Source organism: Chamaea fasciata, unplaced genomic scaffold (assembly GCF_029207755.1).
Source record: "Chamaea fasciata isolate MVZ Bird 193981 ecotype frontalis unplaced genomic scaffold, bChaFas1.0.hap1 SCAF_1, whole genome shotgun sequence".
NCBI lineage: Eukaryota > Metazoa > Chordata > Aves > Passeriformes > Sylviidae > Chamaea > Chamaea fasciata.
In genome coordinates this window covers 96,143,428-96,163,342 of record NW_027094086.1, presented here as the reverse complement: position 1 = coordinate 96,163,342, position 19,915 = coordinate 96,143,428, and the positions used below count along the sequence as shown (strand labels likewise).

Here is a 19,915-nt window from a genome sequence, read left to right as displayed (position 1 = left end):
TTAAAGGAGAAACTACTGCTAAGCAATTTAACTGTGGAGACAGGGTAAGGTTTTTTTTAATGCCAGTTTCTCTCATGCACCATAAGCTGCAAAATGCTGAAAGTTTACTCAGAACCTTTGTTCAGAAACTGTTCTGCCCCTGAACACACACTCTCACACTCCTGCTTGACACTGCTGGCCTTCCAGGATCTTCTAGAAAAAAGACTGTACATGTCCAGAACTCCTCCTGGAGGAGGTATTGGGGTGTTTACCGGAAGAATGAGGGTCATAAAAACCCCAAATTGTTATGCTTATACAGGCCTCCACCTCTGATGGACACCCACTGCATCCCAACCACAGACCATGATCCCCTACACATCACTGGAGTCACAGATGGTGGTTATCTTTGTCTTTTCTCCTCTATCTTTTTTCTTTCCAGTTTTCCTCTCTTACAGTGATCACACACTGCAGAACAGCTATACACCCACTTCCAATCCATTAGTGTTTTCCACTTATGGTTTCAAAGCAGTTCTAATAAAATTTGTTGTTATATCAATTATTTAGTGTTTCTCTACTTTAATCCACCCCAAGGGATCCTTTAGCAACAAACCTGGTTGCCCTGCCTCAGAGACAACTCACAACACCAGCCCACAGTAGAAAGAACAGCGCATGCATAAAATGGTTTTGAGTGGATGATGTACTGATTTAATCAGCACACCTTGCATTCTCTTGGGGAAAAAAAAAAGTGTGCCTCATTACTGCTCTCTTTGTTAATCCACTACTAGAACTTGCAAAGATATTCCCAAAACAACATCAATGGTATTCATATTTAAAAATATTAATTTAATAGGTCAAAATAACCTCCTCAGCAATCAAAAACTTTTAAGCACATTCTGATACATCAGAACCACTAAAGGAGTAAATTAGAAAAATTGATCAATAACCCTGTTTCAAAGATCCATTTCAGTCACTTCATGTAGCAACTCCATGTAAAAATCTCAATTGCTGCACTGGACGCCAGAAGGGAGAAACTGATCAGCCTGAAGGTCCCTAGCACATCATTTTCACCAAAGATAAGTAAGCTCTGCCATCTCCTTTACATCTTAAAAGTATTATGATAATACATTGTTTTATAAAACAATTTACAAGCCACAGTCACATAGAGCTTCCAGGATGTTCTATATTTTCTCAGGACAAACCTACATTCTTTTTACAATCTGAGTTCCATTAGATGATCCAAGGGAAAAGGAGATCTTTGACAAGCAGAAACAAAGAAAATAAGGAAAATTCAGAAGTTGGTTGTCTCTTACATTTTCTTCATGTTGTTTTGTGCCAACTATTTCAAAGCTCAACATTTTCCCCACACCAAAGCAGGGGCAGCAACACCGTTACATATTTTGCCCCTATAAGAACTCCAAATAGACAATCAGGAAGTTTACTTTTCACAGTGAACTACACAATAGTACTGAGTCATTAGGAACTTTACATCCTATCTATACTCTCAAAATCAGTTATGCACCTACATGAAGTCCAAGAATATTGATACATACCATCCATTTAAAAGTTTCCCCTGAAAAATGGATCAAAGATATAATTTCTGAATAACTAAGAGATTCTCCAAACTTCTCTACTCATCCTTTTCCAACTCAGTCCCTGATAACTGCATTTCTTTAGGAATGAGATATTTTTCTGATAGTTAACCCATTTATCTGTAGGAAGAGTTGTCATAGCAACTTTTAAAGATTCAGCATAACTAAGTTTCCTAATTCAAAGTGTCAACTCCCTGGCACCTCAGCCTGAACCTCGGGTCCAGGAAAAGCCCTACTAATACTGAACTCATCTCATTGGAAGGATCCTCTTTCGTATTTCACAAAAAAATTTTATTTTATCCAGGGAACTGCACTCTTGTTCATCATGTGACTCAGTGAAATGATTAAGTTTTCTCCTGAAATCTACAACCTGGAATCTAATTCATGTAGCTTCAAACCCTTACACTGCTGCCTTCTCTCACTTCTGAGAGAAGATTAAGATTACTCTGATCTGAAAACACCATCAAAATTTATCATGTACTACTTGAAATACTTTCTTGATGCTGAGTGGAGAAAGAAGTAGAGATGAAATAACTGATCCAAAGCTAACATTGATTGCTTTGGTACTAAACAAACTGAATTTTACAACTTAAAACTTTACTCTTGATTGGGCATATTGTAAGGCAATTCACCGTTGCAAGTTGTCTTCTCCTCACTCCAAGCAACAAAGCAACTTTTTGAAACAAGTCTTGTGTATTTCTCCTATCAAGAAGGACCAGATTAAGATGCAATATTTTATAAAAATAAATAATCTAGCCATAGAATCTCATCTGATTTACAGCAAAACCTCATCAGCACAGTGACTGCAGATGCCTGGCAGTAGCAACTGCACACGTCTCAAGAACAAACAGTGGTGCTCCTCTGAGAAAAAAATTCCCCAACAGAAAATTTTTAATGTCCTGACAATGAGGCGGAAATTTTCAACCTGTTTCCAATTACATGAATTTCAGGATGCTTCATACAGTATTCTTTGAAGCTACAGACAGTATTCTGTTTTCTGAGACAATAAATCCACACATTCCATGATATGAAACAAAGAACTATGGTGAACACTGCATACCCAAAACTAAATATGCAATGCTACATTATGTTTTATCTCAAGGTGTTATCTTGAGAGATTTTCATATGCTTTTCAAGACAAAAACAAGGTCTGCTTCTCAAAGCACTCCTGTGCTATGGACTTTAATCTCAAGATCACAAAACACACATAATCCTAGGGATTCAGTCTCATCTTTGTGTTTTATATAGTACCACTGTGTTTATCTCCTTTTATCTGACACTAAAGCAGACAACTCCAGTGTACTCCTTTCCATCTCCGCATTTAAGATCTACATGTAGCTTGTCCCCTATCCTGTATCCTGAAACAAAAAAGATGAGCAGATAAGATGGGTATAGCTCAGTAGTAAGCCAAATTTAGTTCAGAACCCAGTTACAGAATACCTCTTGAACAGACTTGGCTCCTTACAGACAGGGTCTTAGCATGTTTCCTTCAGTTCATCTCACTATATGAACAGAGCATGCTAGAGAACCCAAATTAACAAAATATTCAGCACTCAGCTGCAAGATTCTTCAAATGCTTCATTAAATGTTTATTCACAATGTAGGTGATTTTATGCCCCAACTATACGAGATATAGTTTTCCAAAAGCCATCAATGTCTCATTACCTTAGACTATGGCCTAAGATTACTGATGATCTGATGCAGGTATCATCAACTTTATTACTGGTAGATTTGTAACAATACTACCAGATGCTTTTAAATTAGGTTCGGCAAACCTCCTTTATCCTATGAGGCTTTCACAACAGCGCATTTGGAAAGCCTCCTGAGTCTTCCAATTTTCATGTATGAGAACATTCTTCAAGAAAACCAATCAAAGTAGTATCAACCTTAGCAGAAGAGAGAAGACACTGATCATAATGGAAAGCTTCGAGTATTTTAGAGCACATCTGAATATACTAGGAAATCTGTCATAAGGCTAGATGACTGTCATAAGGCTGAAAGGCTAGATCCAGGCAGCAGATGAACCGACATTTTCTGGAAAAGATACTACCATCAAGCTCATCTCCTCTCTAATTTGAAACTATTTTTTATTGTAATATGCGACAATAAATCAGGGCAAACTCATAAGATCCTTTTTTGCCTAGAAGATTGCACCTGTAAACATAAGCACTTTGTTATTATGAATTCAAGGTAAAGGCCACTTTCATAAGAGGCTGAATAACAAGATGGCTGTTCTAGGCTTGAAGAGGGAAAAAACCCAAACCAGTAACAGAACGAAAGACGCATTTCTTTGAAATCTAACCATTCCAACAAAAGCATGCTCTAAGCTTAGAATTTTCTCCACGCTGAAGTGGGCAGAAAGAAAGACTAGCTAGAAGAGACTGTTACAGATAATTGCTTCCTTTTATGAAATACTGCCGCTTCCTTGAGAAGATACGAATAGCAAAGATGGGACAGGACCTCTGGAATCTTAAGTTCCTCTTCCGGTGGATGGCAAAGGGATTACTCTGGAACCTGACACCCCTAAAATCACTATATTTCAAACTCTTCAATTTCTTGTGCTTGTTCTTGTCATTTGATTGACCCTTGATCAAGACATTACATGCAGAATTGCAGGGGACAAGTGTCTAGCTCAGTTTTGGAGCTGAAGCCATTCATATACTGCATTAAACTCATGAAAGTAAATCTGACTAACAGGTTTATGAGCTGGTCCTTATATTTTAGCCTCTCGTAAGTGGATTCCATTGGAACATATCTGAAGCCAGACTCATTGGGATCTACACTAGTAGCAAATTTTCAGACTTAACAGAGTCTTTGAAAAGTTTATCTTCAAAGCTCTAAATGCAGCTGGGTACCCTATCCCAGGCAATATCTCTACAGTTTTAACTACAGAAAAAGCAAAGTAGTAGAGAAACTGAAAAAAACCAATAAAGCTTAATAAAAACATTCCAGAGATGCAACACAGAAATTAATGCAGTTTCAAGACACCTATAACTCTGAGTGCAGAAAGAAAATATCTGCTATGTAAAGTTAAAGCAGTTCAAGTTTGCTGTGAATATGCAAGTGGATAACTACTCAGATTATTTTCTATTGTTATCTGAATATCATTTTACAATAAAGAAAATGGAGGTAAACATCTTCTTAAACTTTATAATTCAACTATGTTACCACATATTTGTTTCAGACTAAACAGCCCATATGCAATATCATTCACATTATATACTAATGACAGAGTTTATAATGATATATTACATTTTGAACATGAGATGAGTTTTGACTACTTAGAAAGAGGAGAATTTGATTTCTCGATTGTAACAGCAAATTACAATAGCTTTTTATCAGAAGATGGTTCAACTTTACTTACCCATTCAAATTAATATTTGAATTATTTTCAGATATTCTAATCACACATGTACTCAACCAGACAAATACTAAGGAAAGTATTTAAGTCTTTCAAAAGAATGTTATGCAGTTCCTACTCAACTGGAACCTACCATCTGTAACAGTTAGTCTTCTTTTGTCAGACCATTCCTTATCCCACACAGAGGCTGAAAGAAAATACCAATGTTGCCTTTTAGTAAAAAAAAATGCGAGACCGTCAAGAAAATTTCAAGACTTTGCATGCCATTGTACCTAAGACAGGATCATTTTTCTCATTCTCTCTTTTTCCTGTTGCACTGTCAATGCACATCCAGAGTTCTTCTAATAAGAACTTCACTCTTCCTGTTTAAATAAATAAACAGATTTATTTATTTAAAATAAATTGATAAAATTCAACTCAGAAATTATGTTTATTTTACTCATAACACAGACATGCCTACAACTAAATACAAAATACCCACAAAAACGCTAAGACAAGGCACAAGCTTCAGTGAAAGAGAAATGCTAGATGCCACCTAGGGAATGGATCCTGTACTGGCCATGTCCACATAGCAGACTAAAGCAACAGCTGGAGAATATTTTAGCTTTTCCTTTTCATAGGAAACACTGCAAAAATTTATAGCAGCCCCCAGAATAAAATGTAAAGCAGATTCAAATGTAGCATTAATAAAATTAAATAGCTCTAAGACAAATCAGGTTATGTGAACTTAGGAGAAAATCCTCTAGGAAGATGTGTATCACATTTATGCTCACTCAGTAATAATTCATCTTCATTTTATCATGTAATAGTATCTGAATTAATTACAAGGCCACAACATTAGGAGTCCATGTCTACAGTCCTAACAGCACCATTGCTAGGTGATGTCAAACAACCTTATTTCAGAGACAGAAGGGCAGGTGGAGAGGGAAGAACAACCCAAAACCTCAGCAAAATACAGAAGCACCTCACCTACTTATGCCAAAACTATCATCAGATCCAACAATCAGGAACTGAGACTGTTTTTGTGCAAGCTGTAAGTCAAAGGCCATAGCAAACTACTATTATTTTATGAAGAGGCATATTAAAAAAAATCAGCGTAGAAAAGGAAAACCTGTCAAATTTTGCTAAACAGCTAGTAAAAACACTAACATTTATTCATTAGTAATAAATCCTTACTGCTATTTGAAGCTCAAATTAATGCTCAGATATTAATTTACCTATTTTACCATTAATTAAAAATCAAAGGATTAAATTGGGTACCAATTCAGTACAATCCAAAAGTAAACAATATGCCAAGACACACAGAAACTGACAAGATATGGCTTTTTCAAAAGATTTAATTTCTGCAACAAACTTATTGAAAAGCAAGAAAATGAACAGTGAAGTTCTTTTGCATCTAAACAGCCTTCAGAATATCCAAACAGCTCAAAAGCAGTACCAGCACTTTAAAAGACTGCAAAAAACACAAAAAATAAATTTGCCTGAAGTTTGGCGTTGGTACTTTAGAGGAAGTTTTGAAGGAGTTTGCTGCATTACAATTAGATTCAGGTAATTTGTAACATATATTTTAAATCATTAGAGGAAAAAATGTCAATAATATAAGATACAGCTATACCTCCTGTATTTCTACTTGATCTTCTAAGTCTCACATAGAAATTTTAGCAGATTACTCTCCTATTTGGTGCTTTATGATTTCAGCGAGTTGCAGAGGGACTATTAGGGGTTTTTTTCAGTATTTGCATTCTGTTTTATAATTGAACATCAGCTGACTTCACACATGCACAGGGTAGACTAGCCATTTTTATGAATCAAGAGTTTTCCTTACTGGAAAACTGAAAATAGTAATCTATTATATTGGTCCTTCATCAGTGTAACCCACTTCTATCAACCACATCTGCTCTTATAGCACTTGGGCAGTATCCTGTTTCCAAAAATGCAACTCCAGTAGAACTGCAATAAATTCATAACAGTTGGTTCCACACAGAGAATGGACTTGCAGAAAGTCTTACCTTTGTCTATATCTGTTTCAAGAACTTCACTTGAACTCTGAGTTTCTGCATGTTTAACTACTAAAAAGAGAAGTGGGAAGAAAATATTCAAATGAAACAATACCACATACAAATTTAAAAGCATTCAAAAGCAAACACTTACGTTTTCTGGACTTCTCTTTCATTACACCATCAAGTTTTCCCTGTTAAAATTAAGAAGTACAGAATTTTTATGCCATATGTATTTTTTAGAGCATCAACTCCTAAAGGCCATAATATCTTTATCAACATTTCAAAGGTCATTCTTCAGCTGAAAAATTTATCTTACGATGAATCGCTATGTTTACTTACCCAGTATTGCCCCCAAAATGTAATTTTACTGCTTCAACATCTATTACACTAATAGCTTCTCTCTTTCCCCAAAAAATATTAAAAGAAATGTCACCACAAGGAAGCCTTACTTGTGCTTTTTTTAGCTCCTTTTCAAGCCTTTTCTTTTCAGTTTTCAGTTGTCTGAAGTCCTGTGTATGCTTTGTTGCAGCCTCTTCAAAAAAGAACCAAAATTCAATTCAGAAACTACACTGCAAGAGGCCACTAATTTAAATGGTGCTGGTCACTAGTTTGCAAATCAAATTACCAGAAAAAGAGATAGTGTGAAATACAAATCTGTTGAGATTATATTTCATTCCGACAACAACTCATCCATACAAGTATGTTGCCCTCTGCTGTATAATTACTGATTTGAACCACTGCAATATTTATTAGTTTTCTCAGTTATATGCAAGAATGAAGAGCGGGTCATCGCTATTTGTATCATCATTTGTATCATCATGATATTGTACTGTAGGACAATTTACACCAAGTGAAAAAAGGACAAAGGATAAAATTGAGGTGCAAGGGTATTTTTACACATTTTATTCTCTTATTTAAATAAGAGCTCTGGTTCAAAGATGAAAACACCATAGCCAGCTGCATTAGAAAGATACAGACAGCACTCAAGACTAATAGAGAAGAGAACCTTATCTCTTAATGTCTAACAGACACCTGGGGAGAGTGCAGATGGGTGGAACTAGAGGGTAAAGGGTAGGTGAGAACTGAATGTGAGGTTCCTAGGAAAATTCTCAGGTGACAGAGTCAGCTGAGAGAACTCCTGAGAATTCAGCTTGATGACATACAGATAGGAAAGAAAAATGGAATCTTACTGCTGATCAAATCAGAAGAGAGCCTATTAAAACAAAAGGTGTGAGTGGTAGGCTAACAAAAAAACCAAACCTGGCAAAATTTCATACTGACAAAAGATACAAGGTTTGAGATATTTAATGAACATAGAAAAAACCAAAAAACCAAACAGACACTGAAACTGGAGCTAACACATACTCTCTCTCAATATTTTGTTCTGGTTCTGCCAGAAGTTAAGATTTTGGAGGCAACTGTGTAAAAAACCTGGCTGTCCTGCAATGGAACTCCAAAATTCTCAGCAAAATAAACACCTTGTACCTGTACTTTACACTAAGATTCAGGGGGTTTTTAACACTAGAAGATACGTCATTCAGAATCACTCAGTTCACTGTACTTTAAACTATGGTAAGCAGAGGTAAAATATGTGTGATCTGAATGCAAATATCTGTCCTGCCAATTGATGATACAGCAAGTGAAGTCTCAGAAAGTCTTATGTATATCCATCCTCTACCAGCAAAACAAGAAAAACCAGTGCCATGAAGTCAATGATTTCTCTCCATGTAAAAACAAAGCAAGCAAACAAGCTAACCCAAAAAAAAGTGCCAGAATATTTAAAAATCGGAAAACAAGCAGCAGGAACACCATATAGTTAAAATGAACATAAAAATGGAGAATCCTGCCAGGATTATTAGAACAATGGAGCACCATGCCCTGTGAAAACAGGCTTGTTGAACTAGACTTAATTAGCCAGAGGGGAAAACATAACAAATCACAGAAAGACTCCAAGAACAGCCTTCCTGTACAAGGAGGTATCAAGAACATGGAATGAGGCTGTTTACTGCTGTATGGTAGACATTACGTATAAACTGAAACATGGGAGTTTCCAACTAGTTATAAGGAAAAACGTGTTACTGAATCAAATTGCCTAGAGAGGCTGGTAAGACTCCATCCTTCAAAGTTTTCATGATCAGAAGTTCCCTTCCAACTTCATCTATGTCATGTGCCTAAGAAAGACACTCAGCAGAAAACATTCTGCAGGAGGGCTGATGTAAATCAGAGCCTAAGCACCCCACATAGTACTGGCCTGCCTTGCTCCTTGGGGATCAAAGTTAAAGTCACAATTCCCCTGGACAGAAAAGGAAAAAAGATATTATGTCACTATACTGTTCTCCCACTCAATGTAGAAAGTTACCTTCAAGTTTTTTCACTTTTGTTTCCAGTTTCCTTCTCCTGTTAAAAAGAACACATTAATAGACCATTTTTAAAAAATAAAATTATGTTGCACGAAAAGCCAGGAAAAAAAATCTAGCCATTCAAAGAAAACACACCTCCTATACCCAGGACCTGTGAGACTAATGAATCCCTGAAGTTGAAAAATTAAATTGGTGGCATGTTGCTGACATTCTCACACAAAAAGCTGTATATGTTACAGAGGCAAAGTTTGCTTTCAAGAGAGCCAATCCACTAAATATACCTTTAACTACAACTTGGAATTAGAAACACAACCCCAGAAAACTGGCTTTTGTTTCTTGCATTTCTGTGATGTAATGCAGACAGGTTAGTTTTACTCCTTAAAAACAACCAGGCTTTGCTTACAATGAATAATATCTAAGCAATGAGATAATCAGGAATAGCCTTCAGGATGTTTTATGTTCCACAGCTTTTTGTTCAGAACATCCAGATGCTGTAGATTTAAAGTCAAACCAAAGGAAAAAACATTAAGCATCCCAAACAATTTTGACTTCAGCATTTCCGACTCTACCTTATATGTAAAACACAGAACTGGGAAAAAAAAAATAAATTAAACATTTCTATTATTTTCTTCTGTGAAATTCCAATATCCCAGAAATTGTTTTTAAACTGTTGTGGTAAGTAGATGATTCTACTGATCACTTTCATGAACCAGAACACAGTTCATCTATATCTCATATTAAAACCTGTGTAATAGATTGAGATTTACCATCTAAGCCTTTCTGGATGTTCAGGCTTTAATTACCACTTCAGACATTAACCAGAATATATTCAAAAACTCACTCATAAATGGTATGAATGACCACTTTTTGCATGTTCAGTAGTCAACCATTCATACTATAAAGTAATAGACCAAGGATTCTGTGCCTTCTCAGCCTGAAGAGGTTCATACTTACTTTCCTATATAATGGCTTTGACAGTCAAGCCATAGCTGAGAATTTCAGCAAAATTCCTCATAAAACATCTTTACAGAAAAGAAAAAGGGAGGGAGTGAGGGGGGAGTTGTCCTTTAGTAAACAGGAGGTAAGAAACTTGTTTCTCTGTAGACTATCTTCAAGTGAATACACAGAAGTACTATATCTATAATGCATGGACATTGGAAGCAAGATCAGTTGACACAGGAAGACCACAGGGATGCTGTTTACCATTGCAAGGAGAAGACTCATGCAGTCAAAGCTCAATTAGAATTCAAGTTGACCAATACTCTGAAGGACACAAAAAGGGCTTTTCAAAATACCTTAACAGCAAATGGAGGATCAGAAATAACATCAGTCCATTGCTTGATAAGGTTAGTCACATCACAAATAGGGACAAAGAAGGCAGAGATGTTTAATGCCTTCTTCACATCTGTCATCAGTGACATCTGGGACTCCCAGAAACCTGTGCTGGAAGACCATGACTGGCTTGTTTAGCTTAGGAAAAAGAAGGCTAAGGGGTGACCTCATCACAGTTCACATCTTCCTCAGTGGGGGACACTGGAGACAAAGGTGCTGATCTCCTCTCCCTGGTGACTAGGAAGGACAGAAGGAAATGCAATGAACCTGCATTGGTGGAAGTTCAGATGGGACATTAGGAAAAGGTTCTTCATGCTCCCTAGGGAAGCAATCATTGACACCAAGCCTGTCAGAGTTCCAGAAGCACCTGAATGACAGTCTTAGTCCTACAGCTGAGTTTTAAGTAGTCCTGTGAGGAGAAGGGAATTGGACTCAATGATATTCATAGGTACTTTTCAACTTGAGATAAAAAACCTATGATACAAATAACTATGAATCTGAATAAACAAACAGACACTAAGTGCCAACATTATCTGTGCAATTACACTTACAAATTAAATAATTACATTTACATATGTAGTACTACACTAATTTAATCAACACACAAATACATGAAAAAAAACAGATGTTAAATCTAGTAATTTGCAAAAAGCAGTTTGCAGATGAGGCATTTGGGCAGAACTCCTCTTACACTACCCAACTCAAGTTCCTATCTGATCTTTAAGATACATGCACAACTGCAGCTGACAGAATGCTATGCTAAGGGAAGTTGTACTCCATGGGAATTGCCATCCTTGTAGAATATTCAGATTTCAACTAGACAGTCCTGAGCAAGCTAACTTTAACGTTGGCTCTGAATGGCAGATTGGACTAAAGGACATGAGTGATAATTTCTGACCTAAGTTTTTTAACAGTAACTGTAAATTAACAGTAATTTCATGAACAATTCACTATTACTCTGCTTCTGAAAAAATTCAGCTTTCAAATTACTGAACTCATATGACCAACTGCTTAAAATGGCCTCAGTATCAAAGGTGTACAAAACAGTTACAGCATCACACAATTGAGGGTGAGGTTGTAAGAATCCTCTGGAAGTTATCTTGTCCAACCCATGCTGCTCAAGCAAGGTCACCTACAGCTCACTGCCCAAGACCATTTCTAGATAGCTTCTGAGTATTTCCAAGGATGGTGAGGCCACAAGATCCCAGGGCAATCTATGAAAGTACTCAGTCGTTCTCACAGCAAAAAAGTGTTTCCTGATGCTCACAGGAAACATGACCTTCTTTGTCTTAGTTTGTGTCCATCGCCTCTTGTTCTGTCACTGGGGTCCAAGGAAGTGAGCCTGGCTCTGTCTTCTTTACATGTTCCCTTCAGGTATTTGTAGACATTGATAATACGTCTTTTTTTCTCCAGACTTAACAGTCCCAGTTCTCTCAGCCTTCTGTCAATAGAGAGCTGCTCCTATTCCTTAATCATCTTCATGGTCCTTCTCTGAACTCACTCCCCTATATCCATGTCTCTCTTGTATTGAGGAGTCCAGAACTAAGACGGTACTTCAGGGATGGCTTCAGCAGTGCTGAGCAGATGAGAAGTAGCACCTCCCTCAGTGGTTTTGCTTATTGAAAACCAAGATACTGGTAGTCTTCTTTGTCACAAAGTGTGTATCATTGGCTCACATCATGAGAGCACTCCAAGCTGCTGTCCACCTAAGTGTCTCCCAGCGTGTGTGTGACTGTTCCTCATCAGCTGCTGGGCTTCACACTTCTCCTAGCTGAACTTTCCAAGGTTTCTGTCAGCTCATTTCTTCAGCCTGTGCTGGATAGCCCATCAGGCACACCTGTGTCATGGGCAGGCTTGCTGATAGTAGGCTCTGCCCCATCATGCAGATCACTAACAAGATATTAAACTGGACTAGATCCACTATGCAGCCCTCACTGTCCCCTCCCAGGGTAGTATTATCTACTGGTCTCCAACTAGACTATGCACAGTGTTCATCACCACACTCAAGGCCCAGCCATTCAGCCAGTTTTTGATCCACTGTCTGTCCATCCAGCCTCTACAGCACCAGCCTAACGGGCTATGATGAGGCTGTTATGGGACATAGTGTCAGAGATCTTATTGATGGCCTGTCAGACCCTAGCCACTGCTCTCCCCACTCTAGCAGATATGTTCATTTATAAGGTCAGGGAAGCACAACTTCCCCTTGGCGAGACCATGCTGTCTACACCCGAGCTTTCTGTCCTTCATGTGCCTAAAAATGAGTTCAAGGATGACCTGCTCCATCACCTTCCTAGGGATTAAGGTGAGACTGACTGGCCTGTAGTTCCCTGGCTCCTCCTCCTTGAAGTTATGGGTGACAGAGACAAACACTGTATCTATACTGACAAAATAAACTGACAGCACATCAGAGTGGTCAGTTCCCTCTTAAGATGCTGTTAGCAATGGGGTTGTGCTGCTCTCTGCTGCTCTTAGATAGGACGATGTGCTGAATATTTCATTATGCTCACAGTACACTGAGTACATCTATATGTGAAGTAAGTGCAATCTGGCTGAAGAAATTACAACAATGCTAATCTGCTCATACAGTCTTTTTGGTAATAATGGCTTGGTGCTCTGCTCGTGAATACTGTATGTTTCACAAGTCATGTAAAGATACTAGGGTATTTCTTTTGAGAAATGCTTCAGTCTCTTGATCATCTCCGTGGACCTTCATTAGACTCTCTCCAGTATACCCGTATCTCCTGTACAGAGAAGCCCAGAACTAGGCACAGTACTTCAAGGCATGGCCTCACTAGTACTGAGCAGAGGGAACCAATCATTTCCCTTGACCTGCTGGTAGCACCAAAATAGCTTAGAAATACCAAAGTTAAAAATGATAACCAGATTACATGAAAGCAAGGAGTCACCAGCGGGAGTCCCATTGGGATGTGTGCAAGAACACATCAGAAATAAAAGCTGACTACAAAACCAGAAGGGTCTTAGAATTCCAAGTGAGCAATCATTACTTTTCATAAATGTGAAGTGATGCACATGAAGAAAAATAACCACAACTACCAACACTTTGCTATGTATTAGCTGGTTCTTTTTTGAGACCATGAGTACCTTCCAACACAATAATGGAAGTCACAGTTCTCTGATATAGGTGATTTAAAGGATTAAAAAGCAATTAGACAAGTTCATTATAGTATCCATCAAGGGCTGTCAGAGTTAACACACACATATGCTCCAGGTAAGGAAACCTTTGAGTGACTGCTTACTGGAAAAACAAACTTCATGAATTATCAAGGCACACCTTCAGAATATTCTGTATTATGGCAGAAAAAATTACTTTTGCATTTTTTGGTGGCAAATTCCTCCTGCTCATTTCCAAACATGGCAAACAGTTCACTATGAATTGCTGAGCTGTTACATTAAAACAATTATTTTAAGGACTGATTTTAGTACAGACCACTTTGGCAATAACATTCCTATACTGGCCTCAGAGACTTAACAGCAAAATTAAAATGGATGGCAATAACAAAAAGCTGAGACTAAGAACTACTTAAAACTGGAGAAATTACAGCTTTTTTTCAATTTCATCCTGTTCTTCAAAACTTTCATTAAACAACCACATAAACCCACTTCATGACAAGACAATAAATAAACTAACACTGCACTCAAGAGTGTTTGCTACAAAAATTAAAATCATTCTTCCATCAACTCCTTATTCTAAGAACCTTTAAGTACAAAAATTTTTGTGATATGGAAAGCGTAAGTAGATAAGGTAGACTATCAAGTTCGGAAGAGGTAAGAGAAGAAAGAAAGGTTGGGAAAAAAAGGAAGCATCACTCACACAGCATCACTGTTTAGTATTTCTTCTTTAATTTTAATATATTCCAGTTGACTCTCCCGATAAATCTTGAGAGAACTCTGAAGAAGGAAAGCACAGTTAAAATATGTCCATATTGACGGAAGAAAAAAAAATAGACTGCAGACACCTTACCTCTTCTACTGAAAACAGTGCCTGGCCAAAAAAGTATATTCAACAAGAAAAGAACCAAGATGGAAAGTCAGGTTATCCTCCTTTAAAGGCTAAAGTTATACCAAACAAACACATAAATCTCTATGTGTCTATCTTTTGAGTACATGCCTTCAACACCTAGCTGGATAGGAACTTAAAGCTGAAGTCAAGAGCTTAACTATTATACACCATACATATAATCCCATTTTTTCTGAAAAAGTGCCATCAGGACATCAGCTACTAATGCTTGCTGAGGGAAGAGGAATTATAAAACCATTCTAACACAGAACTCTAACTACGTACAGCAACAAGACAAATGTTAGTGTCTTGTCTTATACCATCATGAAAAACCTATAAGAAAAGAAGGTAGGGTATTATGTCAGAAATTATAATAATGTCTAGAAAATACATACATGTAGGTAGCTTGAACAATCTAAACCTTCTTTCCCATAGACTAAATCACAGCTAAGCAATGGGAGAGAAATTAGGAATAAACTTAGGAAGTTAATGATGTAAAAACATATGTACAGAAAGGTAACAGAAGCACAACACTATTCTTCATAGACCCTTTCTTGGCACCTTTTCACTGGTAGAAGTTATATTCAATAATCTGACGAGATCTGAGCAGAAGGAGTCTGAATGTTTCTCTCTCTTCTTCCCTCCTACCTTCCTTCATGAGGAAATAACCAAATAATCTGACCAAAAATCGTAAGAACTACAACATCCTAAACTTATTGCCTCTCTGAAATCTGAAGTAATTTAATTAAATTCACCCAATTTCACCAGAGCTACCTGTCAAAATGAGCTGGAAATAAGAATAGAGCTCATTAACATCAGCTTCATTAAGACCAGCATTAGATACAGACATTTCCTTCAACAGAGAAAGTGAAAGTTATTTAAACCTTACAAGCACACCTTTTTTTCTTCCAACTCTGCCTTCAAGGAATCCAACTCTTCCTGGCACTTTTCTAGAGGCAGAATTTTCTGTAACATCTTCTCCACTTGGCAACGAAGAGCAGAGATCTCTCTGAAATGTAATGTGCAATTAAAAAAGAAGTTGCCAAAAACACAGATGCTTTGAAACTCAGTATTCTGATTCTTCAATCAAGCATCTGAGTATTTTGCTTTTATCCTATGGAAAAAATGCTGTAAGAGATACCCAAAAACTTTAGGAGTTTCAGTGTTCTCATTTTTCTAACCATTTAAAGAAAATCCAAGATCTGATTTAAAAACACTACACTGAGCCCAAAGCTAGACGCAAGCAGATGGCATGCGCCACAGAAGTATGCTGCCTACACTGAAATGCCAGTAATAAGTGTCTCTGCATACATACACAATGCCACAAAGTAAGGGCAAAGTCCACCTCCAGTGTTTTTCAGCAGGCAGGTCAGAGTCCATAAAAATTATATGCTGCCTCTTCCTCTATAATCACAGAGTAAGCAAGGGCACACAGAAACAACTCTTTAAGTCAAAATGCTTCACGCGAATATGGACGCCCCAAATTGTCTTACATTCAACCACCACCAAAAATGAGCTTCACATCTCCACTTGGTCACTTTAGACTATCACTAGCCCAGGGCCAGAAAAGAATCCCACACAGGTATTTCATGAAGAGGAAGGACAGTTTTCTCTCTTCATCATACCTTTGCTAATTATGGCCTAGGAAGAATGGTAAAAGTACCATACTAAAAGTGCAGCTTAGACCCATGGCTGTTGCTATGACACCGTCAGACTCCTAAAACAACCACAACACAGAGAATGTAGTAGCATATCTTTAGTGAACAATATAAATCAAACTTACTGTGCAGCAAATTCAAGCTGTAATCTCTCGTTAAGGTAGAAATTAGAAACATTTTATCAAATGTCCTTAAGTATATTTCAATCCAACTGCCACTTGCAAAGAAACATCCAGCAAAGACTCCTGACACAAAAAAAACCCTCCTGAAGACTTGCAGAACTGAGCGTTTAATATGTGCATTTCAATAGATTTCAAGAATGAATAAGAAGAGCTTCTTCCGTTACATGAAAAGATTGAGTAATTCCCAGCAACTCAGATTTCAAATAGACCACCTTAAACAATATACCAGAAACAAGCAGATCTTAAATGGATAGTTTTAATTCCAAAAGCCTATTTTCTTTACAAAATCTATCCAGTTTGTTCTTTATTAGAGACATCATCTCATAACTTGAATAGAAAGCCTCAACCACTTTTATAAGAAATGTTATAAGTATATTAATCCTGTAAGAACACAAATAGAAAAGGATATCAGCACATTTCTGTTGATACTCTGCCAGCAAACGACTGTAAGAAAAGAAAAAATCCAGACATTACTCATTTTCTCACTTGATTTTGACAATCGTGTGTTAGAGTATTTTTGCTTTATTGAGAAATAGAGAAAGTGTAACACTGGTTTACATTTTCTTATAGTAGTCAATATAGCCATTTTATTTCATTAAACCTCAAATCAAACTGCTTTAAGTAGGAAAAAAACAACAACTGGCAATCACATGAAGTTGTAGCCATTAACTAACTGCAGCTTAAAAATATTTCTTAAATAAAAAACATGATATATAAACTAGAACATGTATATATATGTATAAAAATATAAAATACATAACATATTTCCAAACTTGAAAGGATGTTCTCCTAAAAAAGAACACACATCTCAGAGAAATAGTTTGAAAGACCCTAAAAGGCTTTGATCTTTATATTATTCTCCTAGCAGCCACAAAAGGTAACACACACTCTGACACAAGAAGACCATGGGACAGCACCAAGGAAAGGTACTCTTTTCTTTCCTCAAACATTATGGTTTTTAAGAAGAGAAAGAAGAAATGACAAGAAAAAGTAATACCATGGGAGTTATCCCAATACAAAGACGGCTACATTACTCTCTATTGCAATAGTTAAGAGTAATCCAGTAAAACAAAAAAGAAAAGCTGAGCTGCAAGTAGTTAAAGAAGATGCAATTTCCACAAGAAATATGACTGGCAGAAAGGAGAGGGACACAAAGTTTAAAGGTCAGAAAAAAAATCATAACAGAATAAAGGAGCTTTGAAAAAAGGGTAACAGTTAAGAGACCCACTATGTGCTAGCTGAAATACTCTCTGGAAATATGCCAGAATGCAAGACTGGCATTTAGAGTCACTAAAGCCGGATTGACACATATCTAGGAAAGGGCACATAAGAAACAAACCACTACAATTAAGAGACTTAGCATGGATATTAGGCCATAGTATGGAGGTATACATAACATATCTTGGTATATTATTCCATACAATCATATGTTGATAGGTTTTGAGAAGAATTGGAAGCAAGCACATAAAAGAAACCAAACTGTAAGAAGGATTTCATAATCATACTGTTCTGAACAATGTTCAGCTTCACTTTTCATATTCTGATATTTAATCCAAACAGAATTTCAGAACTTAATGATCAGACTAAATTCTGCCGAAAAATTTCATATATACCTGTACTCAACTTTCAGTTCTCATATTCTTCACTACAGAAAAATGAAATAAGCAAGCACAATTAAATGAATGAAATATAAATAAATATCAAAGATCTGCTTCTGCCTTAAATAAATAAATTAAATAAGTCTCTTCAAAGAGCTGCTTCTGCCTGTATTTCTAATAATATTACAGATACACAAAATAGCCCTGTTTACTGTCATTATATACAGATGCTTTACAGAATAATTTAGTCTTACAGCCTAGATTTAGGACGTGTTTGTGAAGAACTTACTTTCATTTTGAGGAGGATTTAGTGTAGTGCATTAATGAATATCCACATTCCACAAATCATATTTCCTGCACTGTTGTAAGTACTTAAGAACAATAAAACCCCAACAAAGAAAAACATGTGCAATTGTACTTACTCTCCATCAATCATTTTTTGCTTCAGTGCAATTAATGCAGCTACATATTCATTTATATTCTGTAAGGAAGAGTCTCAAGTCAGTAAAGAATTTACACTCCAAAAATAACCCCTAATCTGATTGCCAATGTTATGGAAAATACAATAAACTGTCTTACTTTTTTCAGTTCTCTTGAACAAGTTATTAAATCACCCAAAATACATTCATTTTAATATATGCAGAGAATGCAGGCTCTACAAGGAAGTATGCATCTTTAAATGAGATGTTACTACAAAAACACCTCATTCTTTGCCTTTGCAATAGATTCTATACTAAATCCCTACAACTTTTTCCCTCAAAATCCAATTGACCTTTGGAAGAATATCAGCAGTAAACATTAGCTCACATGAGTCTACAGATTTTCCAGTTCCTCATCCATACTCATTCTAAATGTGCCCTGTGAACTCTCAACAGGACCTTCTCTTCCTTTAAAGAAGAAACAAAAACCACCCAAAGCGCAATGCCATAAAAATAAACGCTCTTTTAAGAGCCTTCAAGGAAGTAAATTATAAGTCCTTATACTACACCGAAGCCAAGTCAAAAGGACACGACTAGAAATTCCCTGACAGATGCAACTAGGCACACGGCAGAGACACGAGCTACTTTTTCACACTTTTCCTGGCTAAAGCTCGACACTGCTGCTGCTTTTACAGCGCCCATTAACCACGCATGCTGTCTGCGTTCCCGACGGCACAGGGAGCGGTGACTGCGGTATCCGACACTTCCCACCCGCCAGCGGCCCGGCGCTGACCCACTACCTCATCCATGAGCAAAAAACCCACTCCGGCGCCACAGGGACGGCGATCTGTGCCTACCCGCTGGAGAACACCGCAGTTGGAGCAGGCCCCGCCGGCAGCCGCAGTCCCGGCCCGCGCCGGCGGCGTCTCCCCGGGCATCATCGTGCCCACGCCTCCGTCCGACCCCGACAGCGGTGGGTGTGCGCCGCTCCAATGCGTCACACACGGCGCCACCGCCATAGCAAGGACCCTGCTCACTTTCGCCTCATCAAGAATGATGTACACTGCTGCCTGACTAGTAGCAGGAGGAAAGACAGCAAAAAGTGCCCTCTGCAGAGACTAAGCGTTGAAAGCAACTAGTGAACAGCAACTTAGCCCACTGAAAGCCACCGCCTCAGCCACGCTCTTCTAGCAGTACTATTATTTTATATTCTTTTAGCTGCGGGCACTTTTGCCAACGGAACTACTATGGTCGTGGCGCAGGCGCGAGATAGGGCAGCTTCTTTTGCTGCGAGAGGCAGGAGGGGGCCGCCTCTGGGGCGGCGCGTGCAGGGAATGGTGGGGCCTGCGGGCGCGAGAGCAGCTGCTCTGTGACGGTGCGGTGGCGGAGCCAGGTCAGGCGGAGCGGAGCTCTAGGGCA

At 37.8% G+C, this 19,915-nt stretch overlaps 1 protein-coding gene across 4 annotated transcripts in view; it reads right to left on the bottom strand.

Annotated features, from left to right (window-relative positions):
• ICE1 (interactor of little elongation complex ELL subunit 1) overlaps positions 1-19,712 on the bottom strand; it is a 38,675-nt gene extending 18,963 nt beyond the window's left edge. For 2 of the 4 annotated variants that reach the window (XM_066190267.1, XM_066190294.1), the window contains exons 1-12: positions 19,354-19,709; positions 18,500-18,558; positions 16,889-16,923; positions 16,423-16,441; positions 15,537-15,648; positions 14,454-14,530; positions 9,289-9,326; positions 7,379-7,461; positions 7,081-7,120; positions 6,939-6,998; positions 5,202-5,291; positions 5,063-5,116 (exon numbers count right to left, since the gene is read on the bottom strand). In XM_066190267.1, coding sequence (XP_066046364.1) covers positions 5,063-5,116; positions 5,202-5,291; positions 6,939-6,998; positions 7,081-7,120; positions 7,379-7,461; positions 9,289-9,326; positions 14,454-14,530; positions 15,537-15,648; positions 16,423-16,441; positions 16,889-16,923; positions 18,500-18,558; positions 19,354-19,515 — 829 coding nt within the window. In that variant the 5' untranslated portion in view covers positions 19,516-19,709. Of the gene's footprint in view, positions 1-5,062; positions 5,117-5,201; positions 5,292-6,938; positions 6,999-7,080; positions 7,121-7,378; positions 7,462-9,288; positions 9,327-14,453; positions 14,531-15,536; positions 15,649-16,422; positions 16,442-16,888; positions 16,924-18,499; positions 18,559-19,353 lie in introns of all 4 variants that reach the window. The other 2 variants (XM_066190275.1, XM_066190285.1) reach the window with 2 other exon arrangements.
• Positions 19,713-19,915: the final 203 nt, after the last annotated feature.